This window comes from Equus quagga, chromosome 13 (genome assembly GCF_021613505.1).
Source record: "Equus quagga isolate Etosha38 chromosome 13, UCLA_HA_Equagga_1.0, whole genome shotgun sequence".
Lineage (NCBI taxonomy): Eukaryota > Metazoa > Chordata > Mammalia > Perissodactyla > Equidae > Equus > Equus quagga.
Genome location: NC_060279.1, coordinates 11,968,869 through 11,991,483, shown reverse-complemented (window position 1 = coordinate 11,991,483; position 22,615 = coordinate 11,968,869). Strand labels below are relative to the sequence as shown.

General features: G+C 41.4%; 1 protein-coding gene across 1 annotated transcript in view; it reads right to left on the bottom strand.

Annotated features, from left to right (window-relative positions):
- The window catches only part of PAPPA2 (pappalysin 2), a 257,488-nt gene that overhangs the window by 45,288 nt on the left and 189,585 nt on the right, over positions 1-22,615 (bottom strand). Inside the window, exons 17-19 of the mRNA XM_046680507.1 lie at positions 5,777-5,945; positions 4,244-4,382; positions 2,441-2,550 (exon numbers count right to left, since the gene is read on the bottom strand). Of these exons, the coding sequence (XP_046536463.1) occupies positions 2,441-2,550; positions 4,244-4,382; positions 5,777-5,945 (418 nt within the window). The remainder of the gene's footprint in view (positions 1-2,440; positions 2,551-4,243; positions 4,383-5,776; positions 5,946-22,615) is intronic.

The following is a 22,615-nucleotide window of genomic DNA, read 5'->3' as shown; positions in this document are numbered from 1 at the left end:
CTTTGCTGATGAGTAGAGAGGCTCCAAGCGGGAGGTCACACAGTATTTGAACCCAGGAGGACCTCCCTTTTCCTTTTATGCCAGTTGCTACTTTGAGCAGTTTTTTTGTCAAAACCCCAAGCTACCTAAGTGCTCTGAAATTCTTCCTTTAATGGAAAGTCTATTCTTCCAGGAGTCAGGTATCATTTGCAGGAATAAAAGCCAGTAGAACCCCCAGAGAAAGGCAAATACACTGTAGGCATCTAAAAAGTATACTCGATGGTTCTTTAAAAACAAACTCTTTCACAATAAGGAAAAGCAGTATTATAAGGAAATATTTCTCCAGATTATTTTTGCTAGACTTCAAGGGGAGGGAAGGAAAGGGCGGGAATGAGGGGTTCTTGTGGTTGAGACGAGTGACTTCTTTTCTATTTGATAGGCAAACTAACCCAAACATACACCAGGAAAGAAAAAAAAAGAAAACTACAGCAAACAGGGTGATTCAGGGTGAATCACACTGAAAGTGGAATCAGAAAAGTTGGTTGCACATTTTTCTCCATTTCCCATTAGCTGTGCAACCTTGGGCAGAGCACCCAATGATATCTAATTCATGTGCAAAACAAGGATAAGGTTTTGATAAGATTCAAATGAAATTTTAAATATATATATTTATATAAGATACATATAACTTTGAAGACAATAAAGTGTTATCCAAGTATAAGATATCATTTTTATTACAAAGAATGAAGTCATTAGAAGCAAACTAGAGAAAATGATGCAATTTAACTCATTTGCTCTGCAGTCTTTCCAGCTACACAGGTATTGTGAAGTATGGTAGATAGCAGAGATTTGCATGAAATAGGCAATCGCCATTTACTAAACAAATGAGCCAGACTCCAAATAAGTGTGCTTGTATTTAAAATATTTATGGTGCCAGTATTTTATTTTTGTAATAGCAGCGTTTCTCAAAGCATTACATACAATGGGATTACCTGCGATGCTTGTTGGAGATGCATATTCCAAGGCATCCCCAACCTCTTTGAAGGATGGAACCTAGTCTGGTTGTTTTACAAACTGCCCAAGTGATTCTTAAGGACAATAAAATTAAGATCGAGGAAGATATGGAACAACCTTCAAGATAAATCAATGTGAGTTCTAAGAATTTTACTCAATGGGGAGTTTCATTTAATATAGCCGCTTTGGTTTATAAGGCATTTTTTCTTATTCCAGGACAAGATTAGATTTTGCACCCCTCACGAGATGCTGCGCGCCACAAAATGGTGGACATCAGGAAAGCATCTACTGTTGGTGCCTAAACTCATTTCTGATGGCCGAGAACACAAGAGCAATAACCTCATCATCATTTCCATTGCTTCCATTGACTTCTTTTTCTTGTTTTTCTGTTACAATTAAGTTTCAATTTCCTAAAAATGAAGCATTCCATGTAAGCTTTATTTGTAAGCAATACTCCTTAATTTCATAATATCTATGAAAGAGCTGACAGAGCACAGGAAACTGCTTGTTTTGCCACTCTATGATAATTAATGTTAACGATTATATTACTCCTTGGTTTTCCTTGGCATAAAGAATATTGATCCAGGGGTTCAGGAACAAATAAAAATGTTGTTAATTATGTTTTTCAACTTTTGAAATTCTGACCTTCAGGGTTTTTTTTCAGGAACAAATTATTCTTAAAAGGTAAGGATGAGACTCATTTTGTGAGTTACCTCAATTCTTCCCCTACATTGTTGGAAGCAGCTAATTTAATTACTTAATTTTGTTTTCACATAGAAACACGGCACAAGTCTCAGGAGGGCCCTAAAGCAACAGTACCCATAACAATATTGAAAACTGTGACCAGCACCACATAGCTTAGCTGTACCCTCAGATCATAAAACAAACAGACAGCCCAGGGAAGAGGTTGTAGATGAACTGGATCTTGCTCATGACTGACTTTGAACACCAGAGCCCAGAGGAAGGATTTCAGAGTTTCGAAGGGGTGGGAGATAAAGAGAGGAAAGGCAATTCTTTCCTTACTCAGTTTCCTTAGTCATTCTCTCCCTGTTTTCAGTTTTATTTTCAACTTTTCTAATTCATCCATCCCTTTGCATCCTTCTTTCATCTCTATGCATTTCTTCGGCTTATCATGTTTTCCTGTCCTATTTTTCATTAGCAGTAATTTTCTCTCTCAATTTCCTTCCCATATTATCGTTCTTTGTGTCTCTGAGTCTTTCTTCCATCTTATCTTTTAAACTTTCCTTTGGATGTGAGTCACCTTTTGTCTCCAGCTTTCCTCTTTTTTCTTCTTGATTCTCAGTCCTGCTCTCTAAGAATGATCCATGTGGGTGTTTGCTTTAAGGATGCCTCAAAGCCTCTGACATTACTCCAGGGAATATGCTGCCCGTTGAGAACCGCTCAGCAGTCTTACATCCTTGGCACACAGACATGCCCCTTTCCTCACCTGGACTTTGACAGGTTCCATCCAGTGCTCCAGTGTGTCAGCAGTGACGTTCTCAGGCAGAATTACGGGATCACTGGGGGGGATTACACACAATGGGGAACACACTGCACCTGAAGGAACAGAGATTTACAGCAGAGATTTGAATTTCCCACATCTCAGTCTTTTGCATCCTACAATCAATAGCTCTGATTTTTCTAGAGCAATTTCTTCCTACCTTCTGGGTCACCACATTATTAAGGTTACAGGCAGGGCTGATATTCATCTACCATATAGCTAGAGGGGTACTTCTACACTAATTGGTAAAGAGCCACTGCCCCAAGTTAACACCCCTTGCCTCGAGGTCCCCCTCCTTTTCCTGGCCAGCAGAGCCTCTCCTCTGGAATCCCTGAATCTCTGCATGAGCCAGCAATTAAAAGATTAACTCCTGGTCTGGCAGACCTCTAAGAACCAGGCCAGGACTCTGGCCAGCAAGTCTATCCTGATTGGTTGATACCTTTTAAGTACACTTACTATCATTCCTCCTTATATAATTTCCTGAAAGCTTATAATTGCAGCATCTACTAAGAACTTTACTAGCTGGGGAAAAAATGGCCCAGAAATTACGAAGGCAGATTTGTAATGTCTGTTGCTACACTGAAGATAATTACACTGGCAGCCAAGAAACCTATGTGATTAAAAGAGGAAGCAGCAGGAAATCAAAAGCAGAGATTTTTGTCATGCGTTGGCCTCTTGAAGGAAAATCTTGCTGCATCCCTTGTATGCGGGGTCCAAGTGTCTCCTAAAATTCTATTCAAAAAAGGCACCCTCTCAGGGTTCTCTGCTTCCTCACCTAGAGATTTGATGCTCTCCAAGTTTCTTTTCAGCACTCACTATCTCTATTTCTATGTTTTTCACTATTTTATAACAACTCAAGGAGCTACACGACTCTATACACGTGAGTGCATGATACTTTAATGTAGAAATTAGATGCCTAGGAGATGAGAATTTGCTCATGAAACACCACTCAAGAGGCATAGCCTAACACCCTGATACTGCATGCCTGACCATGGATATCATGACGCAAAGGGCAACTGAAGATGGTAAAGAATCAATTCAGAAACTAGGAAGCTTTCCAATTAACTTGATTATACCCATTGACATTACACAAGTTAGAATGACTTACAAAGTTACTCCTTGCTTGTGCAGTCTAAAATTTAGGAGTAATCTCACAAGGATTCCCACAAACAGCATCTCTTTTGTATGATGCTTAGGTCCCACCACGGCAAAGTTGAGTCAACATCACCATAAATCAGCTCTGGCCACAGAGACCTTTAATTGCAATTACTTGAATAAGAACTTGCCCACAGGGTTGGGAGCCTGGGCCCCTGGAGAAAGAGTGACTGAAGAGCAATGCAAGCAAGTGCAATCTCAAATCATCTCTTTCAGGAACTCTCCATGCCAGTAACAATCACAGAGAGAATGGAGGAGGCGCCCAGCACACACGTGGTGTGTGGCTCCACATTCCCATCCTTCTTCTTGGAACCACGACTCCTGCCACAAATCAACCCATTCTCAGTCCCAGTGAAGTGGGTAACATGACCAGACCCCAAACAAATGGCTCAGCAGCTGCATCAACATTATACACAAGTGGAAGATTCAAAAGAATGAATTTGCCATAAATTTCATTTTTACTGTAGCAGCTCAGAGTCAAAACTTGCATTTCCATCCACTCCTCAGGGAGAAAAGTGGCTATGATTCAAGATCCAGGCAGGCCTAATAAAAAGATTACTTGGGAGCAAAATTCAGCATCTCTTCTGAACTTACCAATCCCGTATCCCTGTTCACACTTGTACTCCACCAAATTCAGCTCTGAGGGGGGCGGTGGACACTCCCCTTGCTGCAGGTTCTCACACAACTTGAACTCCTCAGTCCACAGTCCCTCCTTAGTGCAAAGGATGGGAAGCTGGAATATCAAAGACAAAGAACATTTCATTATTGTTTGCTAACTTCATTTAGAGTGGAGAAAAAAGTGGTCTGATTAAATGGTAGTGTTCTCCAACTTCTCCAACTTGGACTAAAAGACACTATTGAAATAATAAGCCACATTGTTACTGACCAAAAAAACGTCAAGACAATTCTCTGCTGTTTCTATGCGAAGGAATGATGAACAATTTTGTCATTAATGAAACTTATTAACAATGTGTTTTCCTTTGGATATAAGGATTTGATGAGCTATCAACTGTAGCTCATGTATTCTGAAATATTTTTGGAATTTTTTTCCCCAGATAGTGCTGTTTTGTATTGATTCATCCATTCTATCACACAATGCTGCTTGTGGAAAATGTCAGATTTTTTCAAGTTGAGTTTGATCCAGTGAAATCAATTCATAGTTTTTCTGAAGGTGTTTTTTGCCTTTCTGCTTACATGGACACATCATAGTTGTGTTTGAGCTCACCAAAGATCTATTATTCTCTTTCTCCACATGTGTGCTGGTTTGTGCAACTCTTGGCTTCACATCCCTAATAACCACAAAGGATACTATATGCAGAATGCAGAGAATAGCACTAACTCACAAAACCAAAGAAAGCAAGATTTTAGAATCATAGATAACTCTCCCTTCATCTGGCCACTCCTTGAGTCCTTACACAATCAGTGCAAACAGATGTGTTTGATTTCTCGAGGGTCTCATTTCATGGCATATCCTTTTCCCATCTGTCCTGCCGTCCTTTCTCTGGAATGCTGGACAGTGAGATAAAGACATGGGCCAGGAGAGCAGTCAAGGTCACTGATCTTTGCCTAGGAAGTCTGCTTAATTTCCTGTCTCATATATGTGTGGTACTTGAAAAGATTCTGAAATAAAATTGATTTTAGTCACACAACCATGATAAGACTATTCATTTGAGACCTCTTGTGCCAAAATCCTAGGGAAAATGATCATCAAACAGAGCTTTCAGCCGTGCCTTTGCTGAGGAATTTGTGTTTCTGTTCAGGACTCTGCTCTATTGAAAAATATAATATCACCATTCCTAGCCAAGTTAGGTCAGTGGCCATACACGGTACGAGGAAATCACATTGCCAAATCAGAATCCCAGCATTTTCTCGAATTTACTCAGGTACCCAACCCAACAGGCTTTTCTTCTTATCCAAGAGGAAGTTCTGAACTCAGGAGAGAATATTACAAAAATGTGGTGTCTTCTGAATTCCCTATCAAATAATATCAACACCCTGGTCAGAAGCCCAACTTAGGAAGACCCTGCCTGTTGGGATACATTCAGATCACTTCTACTCAACATTCTTGGATTGGTCATCAAGATTAGAGCACAGCCTGACCCAAAACAAAGTTCAAGTTGTCCTTACCCTTTCACTTTCCTGGTTACATTTGAGCACACACTGGCTGTCGAGCTCAAAGCCATTGGTACATTCATACATGCCTTCAAAGACAGGAGAAGGGGGCTCACACACCACTGGGACGCAGCTGCCTTGCTCCCAGATTCCACCCTCCAGGCACTGTATCTTCAGGAACTTGCTGATAAGACATAAAACAAAATAGCCCATCAGACTCCCTCAAGGAGGTCATGGGAGAAGACTGGGTCCTCAGTAACATGCGGTAAGGATTAGCAAACAGCAGGGGCAGTTGGTTCTTGCTAGCCAAATGTCCTACCTTTCCAGTCTAATTTCTAAGTCATGAAAGTAAGGGTAGTAATGTACACTTACTAGCAGTGATAGTGTAGCTGTTGTATACTAATATTTGAAGCGTTACTCTCAAGAGAGCTTGACAGATAACAGGGCAGGGTCTAGATTGTTTACAGCTGGGTTTTCTTTAAGCCTTTCATCTTGGAGCAGTCTCACCCCCACGTGCACTGGGAGATGCCAGGAAGGATGGACTATAGAAAAGGTCATCTCACACTCAGGGGACTACCCAGAAGTGATGTGAGGATCATCAGTGTTAATATGGTGATATAATTGATGAAGCTGCCAATGTTTCTTGGTTCTCCAGAGAGGGGAGAAGACGCGGCTGTACGGATCTTCTTTTAAAACAGAGGCTCTTACCCTGAACTTCAGAAGGGCAAGAGCCTTGCTGGGGATTACCATGGCCATTTTGTTTGTTTACAAGTCCAGCTTTTCCTGGAAAGTGTTCAAAGCTTTCATCAGATTCTCAAAGTAGGCATGACTGTCCTGGAAGAATCGCCCTTCCTTCTCATGCACAGACATGGCCTCCAACCAGGGAAGCTGCCTTTGAGGTAGATGGTAGTCAACAGAATTAGGTCTGGCTACTGTGGATTCCATTCCGTTCCCCTTCTGACTCACTGCCAATTTGAAAGTGCTTTCCATTTTGCTGTCTTTATCCATCCACTTCTGATTCAGAACATTCCTGGTTACAGATAAGCTTGTGATTCTAAAATAGAAATAATCCTTTGGCCATTGACTCAACCACATGGTGGCCTTAAATTGCTATTTTCCAGTCTCACGATGCTCTTTTAAAATTTAGATATGCCCACCATCCACACACTTTTAATCGACCATTGTGCTATTGTACAATGCCTCCTGTGTGCTTCCCTGGTATTCTAATCTTACACTAGTATAACATTTCTCTCATTGTTTTATAAATGTGCACGTGTCTGTCTTTCCTACTATGTTGGAAGCTTCCTGAAGGCACAGGTTGTGTCTTATTCTTGTTTTTAATTCCCAGAAACTAAGATAATATCTGACTTATATTAGGCATTAATTCAATATTTGCCAAATTGAATCATTTAACCAAAATTCACAGTGTTAGGCACACTGTAGAGCACATTACATATTTTAACAAACTGAGTCATCAGAATACTCCTAAGGAAATAGCATTATTAGTCCCATTTTATAGACAAAGAAACATACTCAGAGATGTTTAGTAATTTGCCCAAGATCCTACAGCACAGAATGCATTTGATTTCAAATAATTTTAATAAACTTTAAGACTTTAACGTATTTAACAATATCTACTTAGAAATAAGTGAAGTGCTTCATTTATTATTAAATAGTTATTTCAATTTATGCCTTTATTCCCAGGAATATATTACCATAGAAATCTCATTTTATAACTGGAATTCTTTAGCATCTTAGTTTATGTGGACATATACCTACTATCTGTTAATAATAAATACTATTTTTCAGCTATGTTTCAGGTGTTTGGCAGGACACCTACATACACTATTTCATTGAATGCCCCAAACAGCAGTTAAAGGTAAACATTATTGTCTACATTTTAGAGAAGGAAATTGAGCCTGAGAGATTCAAAGCTTGCTCCAAGACCCACAGTAAAACCTGCCGACAGGAGGTGAACCTGGCTCTGCCTGCTGCCGAAGCCCATGGTCCTTCCATGGTGTCAGGTTTAACTGCTCCTTCATGGCTACCGTTCAATTTGAATAGTAATAGTGTGTCTCTCCTATTGAACATTCCAGATGCCCTTTATCTTAATGCCACATTTATAAGTGTGGCAAAAAAAAAAGACATTTTAAATTTTCATATTGAGTAATAAACTACATATAGAGAATTACACAAATCTTAGTACTCAGCTCAAGGAATTTTTACCAGTGAATACACCTGGGGAATCATCACTCAGATTAAGATACAGAACATTTCCAGGCCTCCAGAAACCCCCGCTGTGTTTCTTCCCAGTGAACCCACCGCGCACTCCTGCGACCCACACGGTTCTGACTTTCTTCAGCACAGATTAGTTTTGCTGGTTCTGGAACTTTATAGAAATGAAATCACCCACTATGTACTCCTTAGTATATGGTTTCTTTCCCTAAAGAAAGATGCGATTTAAAAATGTCTTTCCAAAGTTATTTTCAATGGAGGGTTTGTAGTTCTTTTTACTATGATGCAGCTCCTTTTTCTTGCTCTTCTAGACTGCATATTTTACTCTTCTTTGACACGACGGAGTTTATATCCTCCCGGGGACTCTCTTCTTTCTGCCACCTCCCACAGACGAAATCCTTCTCCTACCTCTGCTGACCTGACATCCCCCAGCTGGAGAGAGCAGGCAATACCACTGACGCCAGGGGAGAGGCAAGGCTGTAAAACCTTGCATGTCAGCATGGTTATAAAGGAAAACCCTTGCTTGGCCAGGACGATGATATTTTGACTTCATGTGGTATTTTTCTCTGAATTGGTTGGAACGCTTCAACCATGGAAACAGGCCTCCCTTTCCTTGCCCGGAGTGAAGAGCCATTCAAGAATGCCGATTTCATATATTTCCTTGCCAGTTTAATAACCTCGGGGGTGAGGGGAGACAGATCAAACTTGGATGAGGAAGAGTGAGTTGGGTGTTGTGGGTGGTACCCAGACAACATGGCAGGCCCTGCACTGCAAACCACCCAATAACATAGTTATATAATACATATATATCTAGTAATATATGATGTATATAGTACTATATATAATGTCATTATTTTTATAATAATAAATAGTAATTATGTCTATTGTACACTATAATGTAATACATATTATTTATAGTAATACAGTCATACAGGGAGGGAGAATGCTGGAATGTAGCAGGGGAAGCCGCAGAGCTCACTGGTACCCTGGACCTCAGAGGAGGCACTAGAGGCAGGAGTGAGGAGAGGTTGGGAGAGAGTCCCAATTCCCTAGGAAATCCAGTTTCCTTTCTATAGGAGTTCGTATGTCCCCTCACCCTCACAGATTCTCCTTCTCACAGTTTCTGCTCCCTTATATGGAGATGGCCTCCTAAGACCATCTCTCCAAATGCCTCTCATAGCTTCTGCATGTCACTCAATCAGATGACATGCTTCAGGTCCCACCCTCAGACTTCTCACTAAGCATTTGATTGGTCAGTTCCTCAAGGCCCAACAGCAAAGGCTGTCTCACTGGCTCCATGTCCATGCCTGTCTATTCCTGCTCACTGGAAGGAATCCTGAGATCCCTTGGTATAGAGCTTGGCACTTAAGTGCCATGGGCTGGTCCTGGCCATTTTATTCCAAAAGGGACTGGGTTGTGGCAGGAATTCGGAGTGTCCTGGACTCCTCCCACGCAGCTTCCAGAAATTTGCTTTCCACGTAGGGCCCTTGATGGAGACTAGAGTCTACAGCAATGGCAGGACTTTGACCTCCAGTGCTACCACAGCTGCCTCTGCATTTCTTCTAGTTTGGTGATGTCGAGGAGTACCCTCTTACCCTTTTAAATTCATTAATGAAAACATTGGTTTACTCACCATGGTGCAACTCCTTTACACAAAGTGTATGAATCAAGAGGCACTTTGAAGTCATGAAGTGAGTGGGTTTGCATTTCAAAGAATGATGGCACTGGATGTTAGACCCATGCACGCAGGCAGGCCCTCACCTGGACAAAAGATTCCAAGACTTCCTGGATAGTCCAGTCCAAGTGCCTTTCACATGAAACAATCTACCCACTGACTATCAGCTCCCTCTATTTTCTTCATCCCAGTGTAGTAAGAGAGGTTAAAATATCTCATTTTACAGTCAGGAAACTGCACATGAATAACCATGAGGTGACTTGCCCAATGACACCCAGCAAGCAAGTCACTGGCAAAAGCAAGAATAGAATTCAGAGTTTTGAAATCATAATACAACACCTTGACCAGTAGACCAATGGTTTCCAAATGACATTTGTAGATCAGCCCCATTAGAATCATGTAGGATCTATGTAAATACCTAGATTGCCTAAATCTCCTGGGATCAGCCTAGCACTTGATATTTTTAAACTCGCTGAAAGTTTTAATACGTAGCCAGGTTGACAAACTACTAAAGTCTATGCTACTTGCCTATGCTAGTAAAAATAAGCCATAGGTGTAGAAATCAGAGAGCAAAATCACCCACATAACGACCCTGGCCAATAGACTCGATGCTTAGCAAAGACCAAACAGGACAGCTACAGTCAGGCGACATACTCTGTAAACGGTATCACGAGGAGTTGGGGGTTGGGAAAGCCTTGTATTTATTTTCCTTCTAACTACTCCAGACAAATCACCACAACTTCCAAGTTAGAAGATGCTTTTTCCAATTTCCAGAACTTGTGGTATCCACCTAGTGCTGAAAATCCAGCTGTGCTCTTTCTGTTTCTTATATTATTGCCAGAAATAAAGATCTTGTAATCAAAACTTGGCTGAAAGTTTGACTGATGTTGCTTGAGGCATACCATGAATCTACCCCATCCTTCTATCACCACTGCAGGGTTTTCAAAAGTAATATTTATTTTCCACTGGAGAAAATAAAAGTATAATTGTTGAGTCCAAGAGAATTACCATGTCTTCACTGATCAAGGGCATCTGGTGTCTCCAATGGGTAGCCCCTCATGAATAATAACAATAAAATATCGAGCACTTAAATATAGGCATTGTGAAGAAGAATATATATCTATATCATTTTATCGTCAAACTTATATTGTGTGATAAGGACTATTGTTATGAGAGTTCTTGATTCGCTTATCTCCGCACAGGCTCTTCCTCAGTCATCCCCAGCTCAGTAAATGATACCACCATCTACCCTGTCACTTACACTTACAACTTAGGAGACATCCTTGAATCGACTTTGTCTCAATCTTACCTTTTCCCAAGCCACCATCCGATCTTATTCAATCTGTTAGCAAGTCCTCTCAGTTTTACCTCCCAAACATCTCTGGAATCTGTCCCGATAGCTCTTACATCTCCACTGCCATAAGCACCAGCCCAAATTCCCATCTCTCATCTCCTAACTGGACACCCCATTTCTCCTCTGGATCCCTTCCTACCCAGTTGGCAAATACCAGAGGGATATTTTATAAAAACAAATAAATAAATTAGATCATGTTATTTTTTTCTGCTTAGAACATTTCAATTACCTCCTGTAGAGTGAAAAATAAAATCCAGACTTGTTCACTTCTCACTCACGAGGTCCTGCACGATCTGGCCCCACTTTCTCTGACTTCATCCTATGCCCCATTCAACTTCTTCAACGCATTTTGTCCACACTAAACAGAATCCCAAGCACAACCAAGCTCTTTCCTATCAAAGGACTTTGGTGCCATTCTCTCTGCTCATGATGTTTGTTTTGTTTTGTTTTGTTTTTGCTCTTCTCCTGACTGGCTCTTCTTCCTCTCTAAGAATAATTTTCGCCACTCCAGATCATCGTTATTTTACACCTCTAATATTTTTGGTTTTTAATCAAAGCACCTGTCTATCTTTCATAGCATGTGTACTCTGTAATTATTTTGCTTATTGGTTTTACTCATTTATTGCCTGTCTCCTCCATTGGAACATAAGCTTGGTAAGGGCAATACCATATTTACTAATATATATTCAGCGCCTAGCAAAATTCCTGGTACATACTAGGTGACAATAAACATTGGTTCAATGAAGCTATAAATGTTTATTTTATAGATGAAGTAAGCAAGGTTTAGAAAAGTAAAATAACTTCCCTGGGATTGTCTAACTGGTTAACAGCAGAGCAAGGATTAGTACCATGATCCATTCGTCTGATGCCAATGCCTAAGCCATAACATGGAAGTCTTAGTATTCCTAGACATAAAGCTGTAGACAAGTGACCTCCATTTCTCTGGTGCATTTGTACTGAGTATCTCAAAGTCCTACCACATAGAATATCCGTAAAAAGGAGATGGAAGCCTGCGGAGCAACTGCATTATTTCTATCACATCAATTAGGAAATTGAAGCATTAATTGGTTAAGTGTCCTGCCTGACACATGGCCAGTTTCTGAGTTGAAATTAGAAAGCTCCTTCACTCAGAAGATAGTTTCGTCCCTCATTGCTTACAGTGGGGTTCCTGCGCAGCTGCACTAGAGTCGCCTGGGAACTGGTTAGAAAAGCAGCATCTCAGGTTCCACCCCAGACAGACCGAATCAGAACTGACGTTTTAACAAGATCCCCAAATGACTCTTATGCACAATAAAGTTTGAAAAGGACTGATCTAGACCATTTTAAAAGACACAGTCTTCTACCCCACCCCAGATAGAACCATCAGCACTTCCAAACTTCACGCCAGTTTTCCTCTTAACAAATTGCAGACCTGGTTTCTCAAGCCAATATCTTAAATGGAGAGCAGGCAGACTTCAGGCATGACCAGCGCAGAGCCGATCCCAGTTATTCTGCACTCTCTTAACACCAGGCCTCCCGATGTTCGGCCCCAGTCCGTTCTACTGGACAAGAAATAGTATTAGCAGGACCATCCCACCAGATACAGCGGCTCTGGCCTTCCATTCTTCCCTGAATCAAAAAGTCACCCCTTAGAAAGCTCTTCTCCCACCTAAAATAGAGGTTTTCTGTCAGAATGAGGAACTGCTAACTCCTAAGCGTATGAATGGTTCTAGTTCTAATGCCCAGCCCCATTCCTGCCTTTGGACTTTTTGCTGCTAAACCTCAGGTCTCCAAATTGGCAGATGCAAGAGTGACCTGTCCCTAGGTCCGAACACCTAACTCCAGCTGGAGGCCCCTTTTCCATCTCTCACCGCCACTGCCTGAATCATCCAACTCTCAGCCTCTCTCCCTTTAAGTTCAACAGCATCCATGTAATCTCTTTTCCATGAATCTCTTAGCCCCTCTTATACTTTCTTCATATAACTGACAGGCTTACCTTTCCTAACAAATCTGCTAGGTTACCCTCAGATCTAACAGCATCCTAAGATTTTTCCAACGCCTGCAATTTAAACCAAACTATACAATAGCTATTAAACATCCTTCTGGAGAATACTAATATGACTTCCTTCCAGTGTGTTTTTGAGGAACTGGTGATTACACTGAAATGCAGGGGTGAACTGGGCCCCAAACACGGAAACATGAAATAGGAACCTCTTGCCTTCACCATCTTAATCATTGAGTTATCTGTCCATTCATACATTCAGTCAACAAACATTCACTGAGCACCTGGTATGTGTCCCTGTATTACCCTAGGTCCTGGAGTTGTAGAAAGAAATGTGAGTACTATGATAGGGCCAGAATACTTACCTATGGGAGCTCAACAGGGAGCCACCACCACTGCCTGGGGACAAGAAGAGAGGAGGCTATCAGGAGAGGAGGACTTTGAGACGGGTTCCTTAGGCAGAGGAGGAGAAGGATGTGCCAGGCAGAGGGGAAAGTTCATGTAAGAACACAGAGGTGTGAAAAGTAGTGTGTGTTTGAAGCCTTGGTTAAAAGTATGCATAGGGCCAGCCCTAGCAGCCTAGTGGTTAAGTTCAGTGCGCTGGGCTTTGGCGGCCTGGGTTCGGTTCCCGAGCGCAGACCTACACCACTTGTCTGTCAGTGGCCATGCTGTGGGGGCAGCTCAAATACAAAAAGAGGAAGATTGGCAGCAGATGTTAGCTCAGGGCGAAACTGCCTCAGCAAGAAAACACATAAACAGAAAGTATGGAGACAAGTATGCACATACATGGCCACTGTCATGGGAAAGAGGCTGGCAGGAGAAGAGACTGGGGAAGGTCAGGTGGGACAGATTCAGCAGAAAAGGACCACAAATCGTCTGAATTCAATTTTAGAGGGCGAGTTCTCTCATTTGTAAGAAATTCTTTGGCTAGCTTCACAAAGTCTTCGGTTCAAGAATTCTTCCGGGTATTGTTATATTCCTGCTCCTGGTCAGTTCACCACACACACAGGTGTGATAGGAAGTGCTCACAGTATATACTCACACACCATACACACAGCCTCACCTAGGAATTAACTAATCCATCACTGCTTGTCATTGTTGCTCTTCCAGAAAGCAAAGCTCTTTACCTGGCTCCCTGTCCAGAAGCCACAGAAACGATAAAACCTTAACCCACTAATGAGTTATCAGAACTCTGAAAAGCTGTGACACCCCGAGGACTTTGCAATTTACACAGGTGAATCATGCACTTGCAGTCCTCCTGATAGCTCATCCCTCTGACGGGGGCTGGAATGAAAAGGCTGGTTAACATTCTCCTTGCCAATTTTCCCCTGACTGAAGAGGAAGAGTCAGAGGTCACGGTGGCCTTCAGCAGGCTTTTAGTGGCTGCACTGGGTAGTTCCCATCAGGAAGACAGTGGGCAGACAGGTTAAGAGCAGACAATTTGGAATCAGAAGACTGATGCTCAAACTCCAGCTCTTAACAAATCTCCAAGCTTTAATTACTTAACCTTTCTTGTCTCAGTTTTCCTATTTGGAAAATGGGGATAATAACAGCTTCTTTACAGGGTCACTAGAAGATTATATAAGTTAGCGTATATAAAGCATGTAGGACAATGAAAGGTACATACAGTGCTCAACAAGCAGCAGAAATTACTAGCCCTGATGACCAAAGGATCTACTTAGACACATTCCTCCCTCCACCTTTCTCTTTCTTGTCTCTCTCTCTCTACCCATGTGAGATGTTAGCAGTCTACTCAGTCTTCCCACCCTACTTAATGCTTTGGATTTTTGTCCCACCCAGAATCCTTCAGGAGACAGTTCATAAATCAGTTTGGCCTGACCTGAGCCCAACACTAGAGAGAAAAGACAAGGTCACAATCAAAATGCTCACCCTGAGACACTGTTCATCCTGGGACTCCTGTCGCAGGAGCGTGAGACAGAGGATGGGGTGGGAGAAAGGAAGTGAAGAAAGGGCACCAGGGAAAGAAGATATGGGTTGAAGCAAGTCCTACTGGCTTATATATACCAATGCAGTGCTTATTCCTAATAGACTTTAAAAATTATTTTTCCTGACTAACAGAGAAATCAGCAGGCAATATAATATCGAAGGAGGAAGGACAGTTTTACAATAAGATGCTCCCTAGCTTGGGATTGAAGGTCACAGGGAAATTTACGAGTTCAACAAACGCTGTGTTTGAAGTGAAGGCCTGCGTGCCCATCGCCGGAGCCCCGTGAAGCCTGCAGCCGTGAGCTGGCCTGCACCCAGGTGTGTATCTGAGTGGCCAAGGCTTGGAGCAGAGCTTCACTCACTCTGATGCCAAAAGAAGCTGTAATAAATTAGCCTAAAGCTCACATTATCCTACAATGGCAAGAGATTTGAGAATTCCAAGGATAAACTTTGAATGTATTTACTATAAACACTAATTATAAAGCCAGACAATGTCTTAATGGAAAGAAAACAAATTTCTATTTCTCACAGATGCATGAGTGTACATAGAGATTACAGAGTGCCCCTTAATCAGCAAATCCTGGATAGCACATGACAGTGTGTGCGTACATATAGGTTTAGCATCTATTCATATATGTACATGCACAATGCTATGTCACAGAGCTTGAAAATTAGGTAGATCATTTTACTAATCTTTTAAAATTACAAATCCAGGATACTTAAAGAGTTTTAGCATTTGCCTTAACTGCACATTTCTGTTTCATTAGCCAAGTCTTTCTTTCCCTTCCTACGCTAGGATAAAATCAGTTGAACCTCAGAGATTCAAGCTATGGTTCAAAAAGATGAAAAGAACCTAAAAACCTAGGTAATGTCTCCAGGACATGCCCTTCCCTTCCCCTCCCAGACCAGCCTGACCTTATTTGCCCACCCTGACTTCTGAAGTACGTCCAGCTCTATCTTGCTGACTACTTCATTTCCATTTCCTTCTCCCCACATCCCCCCTGTCCTTTTTCATGGTCTACTTAAAGCCACTGCAGTATCTGGATAACTCACCGAGTTGACAGCGGGATGAAGAATCATTCCGAGAGGGTTCTGACTGGGGGAAGGAAGTTCATACATTTTTTTAATTTAATAAACTTTCTGTTTTGATGTGTGTGTGTGTTTTACAGGCAGGGGAAATACACTCCCCCATCACCCCTGGTAACTGAAGACCTGTACCTCCCATTTGGAATGCCAGCTTCAGTCTTCTGGTCTCTGTGTTATTTTCCTGGAGCACAGGAATCAACCACAGATGGGAGACAATAGCTACTGACAAAAATGTAGCTGAGTTTATTCTTTGTTAAAGATGAAGGTTTCCTGTTACACACAATGAAAATGACAGTCATTTTGCAAGCGGCATTAACCTGCTGCAGACGATGATGACGATGATGATGATGCTGTTGCTGCTGCTGCTGATAGCAGTAACAATAATAATAATAAAGAACAGCTATTGCTAACCTGCTCGATACGACTAAGAACTGTGCTCAGCTCTTTACATCTATTATCTCACTTAATCCTTACAAAAATCTATAAGTACTCCTATTTCCTATTATCTCCATTTTATACATAAGAGTAGTGATGTTCAGTACAGATCAGTAACTTGCCCAAGGTCAAAGAGCTAACAAATAACAGAGTTGGGATTGAGATTTAGATCTTACTAACCCCAGAACCTGTGTAATTAACCACGAAGCCAAGAGATAAATCTTGGACTAAGGAAAGCCTTCTTCGCAATTTGACTAAATTGTCTTTTTCAGAAGTTTTAGGGAACTGCTTAATTTTTAAACTCAATTCTAGAAATCTTAAAAATGTATCCAATATTCTGTTTTCAAGGAACACCTAGATCTAATCCTCTTGTTGTGAATGGAAAACAATTCACCGAAACCCATTGAAAGAAAGAGAATAAAACCTTGGCTTTTCATTCAGACCAGAAGTATTGCCCACTAAGATTGTGCCTGTGTAGTATTTGTGTTTATAACATACTGCTGCTGCTTTTTATTTCCTGGTGATAATAAATTGCTATATGTCACTTCTCTCAAGGGTATTATACCAAAATCTTAACTCTTCTCATTGATTCTGTTGAGATAGAAAATAAAATATAGACTTTTAGAGCAGGAAGTCACTTCAGATTTTCCCTTATTTTACAAATCTGGAAAAAGAAGCCCAGAGAAATGTAGAAATTTGCTCAAGATCGAAAGTCTTAGCCAAAAGCATGAGATTTGGAGTCAGAATGGTCTTACCACCGTATATTGACTGAGTGATTGTGGGAAAGCTACTTAACAGTACTCTGAACCTGTCTCCTCATCTGTAATAGGGGATACTAAGATACCGAAATGTATTATTATTATTATATCAAGTTATATATTACTATATCATATTATATTACACTATTATCTTATTATAGAATAAAATTGATTAGTGTCATAATAAATAAAAGCAGTAATGTATGTAAAATGCTTGGCACACATAGTACATAATGATGACTCATCATCACCATCATCACCACCATCATCATCATCAACCCAACAGAGCAGAGCCCAGGCCTTATGCTTTTGAACTCCCTGTACCAAATGATCTTTCTGAGTGTTTAGAGATCGGTGAAGTACACATGTCTAGCTCCAGGGCCATCCCAGCCCTCCCGCCAGGTCAGATCAGACAAACCCCACTGAAGGGGTTTACCAACCAAACATCTGTTAAACGGTAAATGGTCACAGTGCGAAGACTATTTATTACAGTCTTGACCTACATTTGTGTTTATAGAACTTAAATAGATTTATGTTCTTTGGAAAAGCTGAGACCATGGGCCACCCTCAGAAAGGGTGGCTGTTTACACCTACTTTTAAGAAAGCTGACTACTACGTAAGATGGCATCTTGATGAATGACTTATAGAGGGAGAGGCTAAGTTAAGTTAGAAGGTTGGAATAATTTAGAAGTTAAATTAATTATGCACCCTAATGTCGCTAACCTGACCTTCACACATAAAGATAACACCTAATGAGAAAAAGGTAAGCATACAATAAGGAGATAAAAAGATAAGAGAGAATATAATATGGTCTTTTGATAAAATATAAGTCAAACACATTTATTTCAGTTTCCTAGGAAGTCAGGTTAATGAAACAATGAAGGAGTGATTAATGATGATGTGTATGTGGAAGCAAATTGCATGGGAGCAAAAGAAAAGGGCTTAAAGGAGAGTGTGTGTGAATTATAAAATGTGACTAAGAAAGAACTCCTGAAACTACCTAAACTTTATAGTTTCTTTGGAGTTACAATTCAGTTTGTACTTTCTCTATTATCTCCCAAAATAAACAAACCTCAAAGAGACACGTAAAAATCTGGCATGCCAAAGTGCTGCTACACTAATTTTGAAAAAAGAAAACATTACTCTGGATCTCTTTAGGAAAGTCAAAATCCCATGACTGATATTGTTTTTACAGGAGCAAAGGTTCCACTGGACTCGTGCTCCTTGATTTTGGCTGTGTATCAGTGACTTGGGAGCTTTGCAAAATACTGACGCCTGGGTTCCACTTCCAGAGATTCTGATGTAACTGGTTTGGGCCGTGAGCTGGACATTAGGAGTTTTGAAATCTCTCCAGATGATGCTAACGTGCAACCAAATATAAGAACCATTGTTCTGGTGAGCTTGTGGATGGGTCTAATCCTTTTTCTGTTGCTATTAACTTGTACACAGTTGGTGCTACTCAAGTTAAAAGTCTGTTAAATAAATGAAATTAAAACCGTCTTTGGAGAATGACCATTCCTTTTACGTTGCAGAGACAATTGCTGGAAGAAAAACATACACATATATTTTTAAAGTTTTCTTCCACCCTAAAGATGAAGTAGAGATCTCTACCATTTCATAGGAAAAACTCCATTTTCTTCACCATTTTTTAGCATCAGCTTTAACATCAAAATCCTATTGTGATTTTTCTTATAAGTTTAGTCTTCATCCATTCAGAATGTATTTATTGAATATCTACCAATAAATGTACTAGCTATTGGGCACGTGATGCTAAACAAATATTCATGGGCTGTTGGAGAATACAGACAGGTAATCAGGCCATTTCTGCTCAGTGAGATAAACGATGTTGCCAAGGAAGTTCTGTGTGCAACGGGAGTCTGGAGACATCTAGGAGGCTTCCTAGATAAAATCACATCTATGCTAAAAATAGGAAAGCAGGAATTAGCTAAGCAAAAAGGTGACTGTCAGGGAGAGCCGTGGGAAGAAGAAACAGCATATCTGAAGGCCCAGAGGCACGCTGGCCACGGCACACGTGGAGAAGTGAAAGAAGTCCGGCAGCACAAGAGCCTGTGCTATCGAAGGTGTCGTGTGTAACAGCTGGAGGGAAGCAGTCTCCCAGGAAGACAGAGAGTGATGAGGCTGGAGAAGTAAGCAAGGCCCAGGGAGAGCATGCAAGGCCTTGAAACTATTTTTAGTTTAAGCTTTTTCTTTCCTAAATGAAATGGCAGGAAGCCTAGTCATTCAGTTTTGTGTAGGGGAATACTATAACTGGATTTGAGTTTTCTCGAAGATCATTTTTGCTGCAAAGTGGTGAATGTGTTGAAGAGGGAAAGACTGGAGTCAGATTAGTTCGGAAGTGAAAAACGACAGTGGCCTATTATAGAGAAGTGGCAGCCGGGATAGGGAGAAATGGGCACATCTGAGAGTCAGTAAAATGATGACACTTGAAGGGAGATGATGACTGATTTGATTGAGAGTGAAGGACATTGACGAGTCTTAGGTTATGTGCAGATTCCTGGACCAAACCAGCCACAAGGAGCACAGAAGGATGTGCAGATTTGAAAGAAGCTGGAATAGGCTCTGTTCTGTATACTAAGAGTTTGAGATGCAAGTGGGCCATCTAAGTGGCAATATCCGTAGGCAGTTGCCCTAACGTGCCCTATGGCCCTTAAGGGAAGAGACTAGAGGGGCAGGTATGGATTTAGGAATCATTAGCACATGGATGGTAGTCGAGTGATGGGGTAAATGAGCTTCATCCCCAACAGGTGTGTAGAGCAAGAGAGAAAAGTGCGCTCAGAGAAACAGCAACACTGAAGAAATGGGCAGAGTAAGAAAAGCTAGAAAAGCAAACTGAGAAGAGATAGAGAAAAAGAAGGAAAATCAGGGAGTGAGATGGCACAAAATCAAGGAGGAAGAGTTTTAAGTAGGAAGGCGTAGGCAATTATGCTTTAATAAAGAGCCTGCCTCAATTTTTGACGTTTGACTGCTGACAGCTTTCAAGCCCCACCATCTCCCACATCTCAGCAAGCCTGTAAGAAAGCCTGGGCGCCTCCTCTTTGGGCACCAGCAAAAAGTTCACACCAGACCAGGTCCTGTTCACATGCAGAAACTCCCACCCAAGCCCCTTACCCAACCACCATAAACCCCCAGCCAGTCTCCCTTTCCTGACTTCTCAAGCCATTTGAAGATCAAGCTGGGATCCTCTCCTTCTCTCCCCAGAAAGCCTCATTATGTGAGTAACAGACCTTTTCCTACTCTCTTGGTCTGTTTGTGGCACCATTAGTTTCAACATCCGAACAAAATTTTGGGTGGGAAGGTCCATCCTCTCTCTCAGGGTGACTACAACATAAGCCAAATATTCTCATGCAACATAAGTTCCAACAAGAGTCACTGCATTCGGCAGCACGGAGGTCCACAGTAGGCTCCGCTTTAGTAGAGAGATGGAAGTAAAAACCTGAGTGTCCAAGTGTGAAGGACAGAGAAGACAAGGGCAAGATGGAGACAGTGAATCAGATAACTCTTTCAACAAGTCTCACTGCAAAGACGAGAGAGAAAGAGCGGTAGCTGACAGGGGACATGGGATCAAGTAAAAGCTCCACTTGTTTGAGTTTTAACACAGGAGAGGCCTGAGCACAACTAAAGTGAAGTAAGCAGGTGAGGGGAGGAGAGAGGGTTCAGTGCAGCAAAGAAGAAGAGTGGAGTGAGAGACATTCCTAAAAAGGGAGACGGAATCCAGAGCAAAGGTGGAGAAATTCATCTTGGACAGTACGAAGGGAGAGAACATATTTGGGGGTGTAGATTAGCTCGCACACCTGTGGGCAGACCTTTCCACTTTAGGGAGGGAGGTGACAGGCTGGAAGTTAGGGAAGAGGCATCAGGATTGGAGGAGAAGAGGTCTAGAATGGCCTTCAGAAACAGAGATAATGCTTGTCCCCAAAACATAGAAGGACTTGTGTGCCTGGGGTGGAAGCTCCACATACCCTTTTTTCTACCATCTCGGAGGGCTGGTCTCGCTTTGATTTGCCTATTTAGAAAGATCTGTCTGGTTTTCCTTTTTTCACTCTCTGCCCCCACACAAATTGCTACAATCTACTTTTTAGAGCTCACTTCATTATCTTGTTTCTAAACTGTTTATCCATCTATCTCATTGCAAAGTCTAGAAAATTTAGCAAATATAAACGAGCAGAAAAAGAAAAGTTATACTCCCTATAAGCCTACTACCTGAGATTATGATTATTAATAACCATTTCCAGCTATTGAAAAAGAGTGATAAAATATACTTTTAATATGGAAAATAGGGACTATGCCATTTATAACAATTACTTTCTTCCTTTTAACCACTTATCACTGATTGTATTGTGAATGCTTTCCCATGTTTCTGATATTCTCCAAACATCTTTAATGGTGACAGGATATTTCATGATTTGGCTGTGCCATCGTATAGCTGCACTAGATAAGGGGCATTTATTTTTTTTTATCAATATTTTTTGCCCCCCAACACCCACTCGTATCCTCCTTCTCAATTTTCCTCTGGAGAATCCATGGCGTTTGGGTGATGCTGACTCCACCCATGAATTCAAGGTCAGAGTTCTTGACCCAGGCGTAAGCGATGCATTTCCCTGTCCTCAGGGATTAGATATAGTGTGAGCAGCATCACCCTCCAATCCCAGGAAGAATGGGCAAGAAATCCACGGGCCAGGAGAAAGTGATGACCTGGAGACCACGTCCCCTTCGGAGCTACGCTTCCAGGCGAAATAATGCACCTGAGAGAGAGAACATGGAGGCTGTGTGCTCCTTGAACCCAAAGCCTAGATCTTATTCATGTGTGTTTCTTCATTCCTAACCCAGACACTGGAATAGAGCATGCACATGATGAATGTGCCAGCCGCAGCCGTGCCATCCCTGCCATCCCCAAGCTGAATGGGACCAAGCTGAAACAGACTGGATTGAAGAGAAAAGTCAGATCCAGTGCTTATCTTTCTTTTCTCTTGAAACAACATTCAATAGACTCAAGAAGAAGCAGGAAGGGAACGGACTTGGCTGAGATCTTGGTAGTTGTTTCTTCTTTTAAAAAGAAAGAACAAAAAGTGACATCTAGCACATGTATTGAACTTAATAATTTATAAAATGCTTTCAGCACATTACCTACTTTCAGCCTCAAAACAACACTATGGGATAGAAATATTACTACCCCTCACATTATGAATTCAACAATGGAGACACATGGATATTGAGTACATGGTTCAGGATCATGCAAACTAGGTGCGAACCATGAAGTGGGTTTTTTCCACTATTAGTAGAACTGCATAAAATTAACAAGTGCCCACTCTGTCTGGATTGCTCTCCCTCCCTGCTTTTCTCAATTTCTTCTCCTCCTGCCTGC